Source organism: Oncorhynchus clarkii, chromosome 3 (assembly GCF_045791955.1).
Source record: "Oncorhynchus clarkii lewisi isolate Uvic-CL-2024 chromosome 3, UVic_Ocla_1.0, whole genome shotgun sequence".
Taxonomy (NCBI): Eukaryota; Metazoa; Chordata; class Actinopteri; order Salmoniformes; family Salmonidae; genus Oncorhynchus; species Oncorhynchus clarkii.
The window spans coordinates 14442563-14451976 of NC_092149.1; the positions used below are offsets into that span (position 1 = coordinate 14442563).

At 44.1% G+C, this 9414-nt stretch overlaps 1 protein-coding gene across 1 annotated transcript; it reads left to right on the top strand.

Annotated features, from left to right (window-relative positions):
• Window positions 1–305: 305 nt before the first annotated feature.
• On the top strand, window positions 306–2268 carry LOC139405738 (low affinity immunoglobulin gamma Fc region receptor III-like). The gene is made up of 7 exons (XM_071148161.1): window positions 306–318; window positions 510–642; window positions 869–1038; window positions 1244–1582; window positions 1744–1836; window positions 1931–2011; window positions 2146–2268. Exons 2-7 carry the CDS (start codon window positions 521–523, stop codon window positions 2163–2165), a joined length of 825 nt encoding a protein of 274 aa, XP_071004262.1. The 5' UTR covers window positions 306–318; window positions 510–520; the 3' UTR covers window positions 2166–2268.
• The last annotated feature ends 7146 nt before the right edge of the window (window positions 2269–9414 follow it).

The following is a 9414-nucleotide window of genomic DNA, read 5'->3' on the forward strand; positions in this document are numbered from 1 at the left end:
TCTTAAAAACATGTTTGTCTAGCTACCGTTGCTAACCATGATTTATCTATGTACCATGATTCACTGAATAGCTCAGGAATGTCTCTCCTTCCTGTACTTTGTAAGTAGGCTATCAGCCAAGTTTAACCTTTTTTAACTACCTTGGCAATTAGATCACGGATCTGCAGTCTAAAATTAAATACCCAGTGCCACATAGACTTAGCCTATTTTTACTGCTTATGTCTGAGTTTGGGTTATCAGGTCCTATGCCTTATTATGCATAATGTCTTGTCTATTCTGTTCTAGTGTTGAGTACACTGGTGGTCTATCCATCATCAGGTGAGTATCATTTTAATACCACACACTCTTCATTTTTAGATCATGAATTATATTCAAGTTTACGGATCAAGTTACTTAATTTAGACTTTAGGTGTGGCAGACTGGGCAATATCTTGAAATAAACACTTTGGGTGCTTTGCCAAAACAGCCCAGAATGTGTTGAAATTCTACACTACTGCATGTGTTCACAGAGGTTCTACTGATGCCGACTCTGACCGTGGAGCCTTCAGGACGACAGGTGTACACTGAGGACACAGTCACCTTGGCATGTCGGTTACCTGGCCACTCTGGGCTGGGCTGGCAGTTCTACTGGCACAAAGACAGGTGTGACCTCCGGCTCCCTCTTTATGTTGCTTCTCTGATGGTGTATATTGGAGGTCGGGAGGTGTGATAGATTTCAGTGCAATCTAATAGAATGTGGGTGTTAGGCTACTTGTTGTATCCATCACTCCCTGAGTGATGATCGTAATACATGGCACTGGATAACTGTGTACAGGAACTGGAATATACTAACAAGTGGAACAAACTAATGCTCATAACACTATATTAGGCAGGACACTGTCCCTGTGGAGCAGATGTGGGGCAGTGGTGGAGGTGGGGCGGTCTACCAACTGTGGCGTGCCTCTGTCACACACACAGGCCAGTACTGGTGCAGAGCAGGGAGAGGACAGCCAGTCTTCTACACCCAATACAGCCAGGCAGCCTCTGTTAATGTCATTGGTGAGTGAGGAGACTAGCACATGAGTAATGGGTGTCTTGCATGTGGTGCCATGCTCTTTTTCATAGATTACTTGACAAGCCCCACTCATTACTCTAGCTCTTGTCAGTGACAATTGGAATATATTTCACTTCTCTACTTCTTTGTAATCTATATTTTTCTCAACTTCCTCCTCTAATCAATCTGTGTAATCAATATCCTCTCCAGAGCTCTTCACATCAGTGACTTTGTCAGCATTTCCTTCGACCGTGGTCAAAGAGGGCGGGGCTTTCAACCTCACCTGTGAGGCCCAGTTTAGCAACTGCAAGCTGAGCCAACATCATGGTAACCACAGTCTACATAGTCACCCTGATCCTGACCGTAACTGGACCACAGTGGTTGTAACATTCTCCTTCCTGCGGGACGGCTGGCCAGTGGCCAGGGACTCTGTCAGTGGGATGTACAGCGTAGCGAGGGCTTCTAGGTGTCACATTGGGACCTACAGCTGTGTGGCCAGAGCAGGCCGGGCCAGGAGGAGCAGTCAGGAGATCAGCATCACACTAGACAGTGAGTTCTTACAATATCACCTGAACGTTTAGTTTGCCAATTGCTATAGGTTTTCATTCCTCATTGCTGGTCTGAAATCATATTCATTATTCTGGTGCCAAAACTGCCACTCTTTACCGTTCACTTTGTATCCTGATCTCTCTCATGCTGCCTTCATCCAGACCTGTCTCTGATACTGGTCACCTGCTTTGGCACCTTCCTGATCCTCTCCGTGGCTCCATTGGCATTTTTTGTGAGACTATACGCGATGAGATGTAAGTGGCAGCATAGTGGATCTTAGTCTGACTCTTGAGTCTCTGGGACTGAGTCAGTTCAACACCTATCACTTCTCTTTGTGTGACCATGCAGTATGGCAGCTCAGAGGCAGAGGACAAGGAGAATTGCAGTGCAATGAGTGCAGTACAATACAGGGACCAAAATGGAGGACAGGTGAGACATGCTGTGAGAACTCATGTAGTTCACATGGCTGTATTAGTGCACAGGTGTAGGATCTTAATTTGATCACCCTGTTGCTTGTTTTTTACTCAAAATATTAAAACAGATGTTTTATTGTAATCTTGCAGATGTATCTGGACCCAGCTGACTTGAGAAACTTTATATAATTTATTACAAAATTGGAGTGTAGAATAATAAACATATATTTATTTGGAGAATTTTGACCAAAGAAGGTTTTTGTTTTATTTTCACCACACCCAAATAATACATTGATTCAACACTGCAACATGCCTGTATTGTCAAATAGAGCCAACTCTTTTCTCATAACAGGTTCCATATTTTGTAAAGAAATAACTGCCCACCACCAGTTGATTAAAAGTGAGTGTGAGTGAATCTCAACAGTGTAAGGCAAGCTATAATATGTTTGCCCTTATGTTCCATTTATTGGTGAATTGTTAGACCTAAAGGATTGTATGATGAATGGGCCAAGATCTGAGAATTGCATTCTGTCTCCATATAAACTCACAAAAAAAGAAACGTCCCTTTTTCAGGACCCTGTCTTTCAAAGATAATTCGTAAAATCCAAATAACTTCACAGATCTTCATTGTAAAGGGTTTAAACACTGTTTCCCATGCTTGTTCAATGAACCATAAACATTTAATGAACATGCACCTGTGGAACGGTTGTTAAGACGCTAACAGCTTACAGACGGTAGGCAATTAAGGTCACAGTTATGAAAACTTAGGACACTAAAGAGGCCTTTCTACTGACTCTGAAAAACACCAAAAGAAAGATAGGACAGACAGCTGATTGTCCTCACAGTGGCAGACCACGTGTAACAACACCTGCACAGGATCGGTACATTCAAACTTCACACCTGTGGGACAGGTACAGGATGGCAACAACAACTGCCCGAGTTACACTAGGAACGCACAATCCCTCCATCAGTGCTCAGACTGTCCGCAATAGGCTGAGAAAGGCTGGACTGAGGGCTTGTAGTAGGCCTGTTGTACGGCAGGTCCTCACCAGACATCACCGGCAACAACGTCTCCTATGGGCACAAGCCCACCGTCACTGGACCAGACAGGACTGGCAAAAAGTGCTCTTCACTGATGAGTCACAGTTTTGTCTCACCAGGAGTGATGTTCGGATCCGTGTTTATAGTTGAAGGAATGAGCATTACACCGAGGCCTGTACTCTGGATCGATTTGGAAGTGGAGGGTCCGTCATGGTCTGGGGCGGTGTGTCACAGCATCATCGGACTGAGCTTGTTGTCATTGCAGGCCATCTCAACGCTGTGCTTTACAGGGAAAACATCCTCCTCCCTCATGTGGTACCCTTCCTGCAGGCTCATCCTGGCGTGACCCTCCAGCATGACAATTCCACCAGCCATACTGCTCGTTCTGTGCGTGATTTCCTGCAAGACAGGAATGTCAGTGTTCTGCAATGGCCAGCAAAGAGCCCGGATCTCAATCCCATTGAGCACATCTAGGTCCTGTTGGATCCGAGGGTGAGGGCTACGGCCATTCCCCCCCAGAAATGTCTGGGAACTTGCAGGTGCCTTGGTGGAAGAGTGGGGTAACATCTCACAGCAAGAACTGGCAAATCTGGTGCAGTCCATGAGGAGGAGATGCACTGCAGTACTTAATGCAGCTGGTGGCCACACCAGATACTGACTGTTACTTTTGATTTTGACCACCCCTTTGTTCAGGGGCACATTATTCCATTTCTGTTAGTCACATGTCTGTGGAACTTGTTCAGTTTGTCTGAGTTGTTTAATCTTGTTATGTTCATACAAATATGTACACATGTTAAGTTTACTGGAAATAAACGCAGTTGACAGTGAGAGGACATTTCTTTTTTTGCTGAGTTTATTTTGAAGTCTAAGTTCGGGAATGGGGTTCAGATGAGCTAAGTGTCAATAGGTCAGAGGAGCTTTGATGCCCAACTTGACAAGGGAGGACTGTTTATGGGCAGAGACATGGAAAGAGGGAAAGACGGAGGGATACTCTGCTTTGACATAAAAAATGTATCCACTTGTCCTTCGATATTACAATGACAGAAGAAGTTAGCGCAAACAACAAACACTCCCTCCCTGATAGAAGGGCACTAATATGTACAGATCTTTTTTTAACCATGCTGCCCGACGCTCCTCAGCTCAGCAACAAAACAATAACAGCTGTGGTGGGGTGGCCAGTGGCGCTGTTTGTCCCTAATGCGGATTCCATCTTTAAGGCTCCCCTGGAGGATGGTTGACCACCCTTCATAGCGTATAAAATATTGCAGCATTAAGCCTATAATTACAACCAAATACTTGATATTTCTTTATAAAATAATTTACTTATTCAATGAATCAGGGATCAAATGGATTTATTTGGCTAATTCAAAGCAAGGTAACTAACTAAGGCGTGTTTATCTATAACCTTGTAAGGCTAAAATATTCTGGTTTCAGTGGAGATCTATTGACAGCATTGGAGATATTTGTCAACTAGGCTATTCCAAGAATATATTTTACAGTTGTCAGAATGACATAGCGAATGTTGAACAGAGGGGAATTCCAGCTTTCCACACAGATTTATTTTTCAGCTCCCAATATTCAGCGCTGTAGAGGCGGTTGGTCTCTACAGGAGAATGTGGCATTGGTTTGTTAAAGATGGAATCTGCAGTAGGGGGAAAAGGCTCCAATGGCCGCCCTTCCACCGTTCGTATCATTTTTGTTGATGAGCTGAGGAGTGTCACACGGCATGTTAAAATTCTTTGACAGATTCCAGCTTTAAGGCACCAGTTCATTAACTGCTTGTCGGTCATTTGCAGTTGGAGTACCGGTGACATTAATACATGATAATGTTAAATAGATAACTGTCGAGATAACTAGCCAGGCTTCACGATGTGTAGTTAGTTATGTAGTTATCTAATTAGTCTGTTGTCTATCATTATTTTATAGGCTAGGCCTACCTGCTGCTGTCTCTCTCTCTCTCTACTCTGGCCGACTCACACTGGCACACATGCAGGTGATGCGCACAGCTGCACACCATGACTTTTCTAGGATTTTCATGACTGTACAAACCCTGTTTGCTGACCAAAATGTGCGTTAACTGTGTAAATAACTCACTAATTAGCACCGAATATCAACATGTGCACACACACTGCTACACACAGCTCTTTGCTTTGATCTCAAAAGCTCACAACCCGGGATGATTGAAAGACTGCTCCTACCTGTCATTTCAATACAATCCTACTCGATGCAGTCTGCAGAAATGGGGAGAACAGCAACACATCGCATTCAGAGGGGACAAGGATCCAACTCTGATCCAATTGTCATTGTTTGATATTGCAATGTTTTTGTGTGATTGTTTTACTTGTCCATTCGGACAACTCAAATCTATATTCTTCTTGTTCAACTTTTTTAAATATTTTTTTTCTACAAGCCCTGTAGAAGGATGGAGAGACATGCCATATTTACAGTCTTTACTAGTAAGAGCCCATGTGCGAACTGCAGAGCCTATGTAGGTTTATGTAACCTCCAGCCTTCAAGGCACGCAAGCCTGGGTCTCGCCTGATGTTGGCGGCTGACACAGAAGTGTGAAGACAGGGGACGTGGCTGGGAGGAGGGTTCCTCATGGTGGGGGTGCCATACGGTGAACAAAGAGACTGTCTGTTCCCTGGTTTGAGTGTTTGCTGTCAAACCAGCAATTACGAGTAGGGGAGTTTTGAACAGGTTTTCGATTGCATTCGCTAAAATAAACCCTACCCTAATACTTTGATAAATGTTGTTACCACATTAAATGATGTAGTAAGTAACCATGTGTCAGTTGTGACTGGTTGTGATGCTTCAGGGAGTCAATAAATTCAGTTTCTTTGCTCACACAGCTTGGCCTACAGGACATGAGTAACTACACTGACATGAGTAACTCTCACAGCTTGGCCTACAGGACATGAGTAACTACACTGACATGAGTAACTCTCACAGCTTGGCCTACAGGACATGAGTAACTACACTGACATGAGTAACTCTCACAGCTTGGCCTACAGGACATGAGTAACTACACTGACATGAGTAACTCTCACAGCTTGGCCTACAGGACATGAGTAACTACACTGACATGAGTAACTCTCACAGCTTGGCCTACAGGACATGAGTAACTACACTGACATGAGTAACTCTCACAGCTTGGCCTACAGGACATGAGTAACTACACTGACATGAGTAACTCACACAGCTTGGCCTACAGGACATGAGTAACTTCAGGGCGTGAGTGACTACAGGACATGAGTAACTACAGGACATGAGTAACTACAGGACATGAGTAACTCTTACTGCTTATTATGATAGCTTGAGTAAAGAGTTAAACCTTTTTTTAGTAGTCATGTTTTTCATAATTTTCCAGGATTGATGGACGTGCTTCAGTCTGTAACCTTTATAAAGTCATATGGGGTGAGAGAAGGGACAGGGAGGCAGAGAGAGAGGGAAACAGAGAGACTTGTGAAGTAGAGAAAGAGTGATTTGAGAGAGGGAAAACAGATGGGAAGATTGCATTTTGGAGAGAAACGGAGCGAGAGAGGAGGAGGAGTGCAAGGCAAATCTTTTTTGTGTGTGTCTGGATAGAAGGGAGCCTCTTTATACCCCTCACAGCATGAGCTTGGCCCGGGCTGCGGCCCAGTCTCGTCTGCACAGCAGGGACCTTTCCTGAGCAGGCTGCCCAGGGGAGGGGCACCTGCTCCAGGCCTAAACACTGACTGAGAGAAGGGTCTGGAGGGTGGGGCGGAGGGGAGAGGGGATGGAAAGACACTCAACAGTTCCAGGAAATAGACGTGCTGGATTTATGAAACTCTCAGGTAACAGAGCGACGCTCCTGAAAGAAAATATTTGTCTTCTTGCTCTCCCTGCGGACGAGAGGATAGGATGAAGACACCCGTCTCTGGTGTGAAATAAGAAGTTTCTGTGGAGAGCAGGAGGCAGAAGTTATGGTTGGACCCGACCTGCAGGAGCTAGTTACTACCAACACAAACCCACAGTTTATGGATTGGCTAAGCCTCCGACTGAGGCAATATTTTCCGCCGGTTTGGTTGGGTTGAATAAACACAACGTGTTTGAAGTTTATCAAACACTCAGTCATCCCAGCAGACGTGAGGGATAACTTAATCATCTGATATATGGAGTATGAGAATACACTGACACCCACGGCCTGTCCAATATGCCTGAGACGGGCTATATTCAACGACCAACTCCACTGCCAGTACTGTCAAATCCCCAATGGCGAAAATGGAGTGAAATGTCTGTTTTGGATGAGCTTCAGTTTAACCCTCCATTTCTGTCATTTTGCTGTAAGTTTGGGATCCGTGGAGCACATTCCCACATGAACCCTACATTCCCACATGAACCCTACATTCCCACATGAACCCTACATTCCCACATGAACCCTACATTCCCACATGAACCCTACATTCCCACATGAACCCTACATTCCCACATGAACCCTACATTCCCACATGAACCCCACATTCCCACATGAACCCTACATTCCCACATGAACCCTACATTCCCACATGAACCCTACATTCCCACATGAACCCTACATTCCCACATGAACCCTACATTCCCACATGAACCCTACATTCCCACATGAACCCTACATTCGTCCCAAGAGCATGCCAATATGTTTTTCTTTATACAGCGTCTCTGTCTGTCAAATATGCTGTATCTCTACGGTAACGTCTAGTCCGAGAGCCCAGTTGGACTAAGAAGGTCTCCGAGACCGACTACTTGTCTGTGACATTAAGGGTCTCAAGGTGGATGGCTATTGCATTGACTTCACACGGAGTGACTGCACAGGGCGCTGGATAATAACTGCGGTGGGAACGTCACGCTCCGAGGTAACCCAGGTAAATGGAAACACATGGCGGCAAAACCCGAGACTTCAGGAGAGTCTCCCAACCATACAGACAGAACGGCCAGGACGCACATTCAGATGGCTAGAACAGTTCTGAAGTCCACAACAATTTCCACAGTTCACCCATATCGCCATGAAAGTAAATGCGTAATTTGTTGACTTATCGTGGATAGCGATCTGTCAAAACAAACTTTAATTGGTTTGGGATGTCTCCAGAGGGTGTTGTTGCTGTGTATGTTGATAAAAGTACCATGGAAAAGGGTGTTTGCCCATCAGCCAACCAATCCAACGAGCTACTGCTCACCAATGTTTCTCATCATCAGTGTTTTAGGGGTCAGGTGTTACCAATATGTCTCTTAGTTACAGGACTTACCAGCCCCCTCCTTACCCCCTGTGTAGGTCCACTCTCTCTGCGGATTTGAGATTCCCTTCACTAAGTTACATTTAGGCCTTTCTGAATACAGACCAGAGACTTAGATGCAGTTTTAGAAACTCTTTTTTCTTTTGTAAGCATTACATGATACCAGAAAGTTGTGATTCGCAGACCACCGCTGACAAGGGTAGGGGTGAAAAGATCTCCATTCTAATAAAAGCACGGCATGAATCTATCATCTTCTTTGCGGTCTGAGAAACTAGACTTTAAAAAAGAGGATAGTCTAAGTCTGGAACAGTGCTAAAGTTGTCCATCAACTGTAAACATGGAGCTGAACATAACCAGTTACATCTGAAGTATCTGATCATACATGAATTCGAGAAAACGTCATTTGTTTTTTAACACAGCAGCCGCCCGCATATTATCAGGTAGGCCTACAGTATATGCACTTGTAAATTTACAAATGTATTCTATTTTATTCCATGATATTGTTATCACAAAATAGATTTGTGTTTACTGTGATTAGGGCATAAGAGCATTTGTTAGGTTAAATTAACTAGGCATGCATGGCTCTCCGCATGATTCTCAAACCAAAGACTGGCCAAACTCATGTTTCTAAAAGTGAATTCAAAGGCATTGTAGAATGACTCTATAGTCTAATAAGACATTTTTAATTTCATTATTATTTAACTCTAAGTAAAAAATAAAGTAATTGTTTATAGCCTAAATGCAAAATGTATAGGCATGTTGTTAAAGTCCTGTTGTTGAAATGCTGAGCTCTCCTGCCAGCCTGTAGCATGTCACAAATGCTTCACAATTGATTTCTTAAATGGTGGCTTTAGCTATATCACTGGACAATATTTTTGTACACCTCATTGCCTTTTATAGAATTCTGTTGGCTGGGAGTCTCTGCCTACCAAAAAGGCCCAACATTGGCTGCTATTTGTATGTAAAACAGTTCTCCAGAAACTCCCTAGCTACCTCACTTCTTAATTGGAAATAAAGCCACCAGACTTGCTCTCAAGACTGAATAGTTCTAGAGGTTCCTCTGGTTTCCACAGAGTTGGGGAAGATTGCCTTTAGTTATTGTGCCCTTAGTGCATGGAATGACATGCAGCCCACTTTGAGGCTT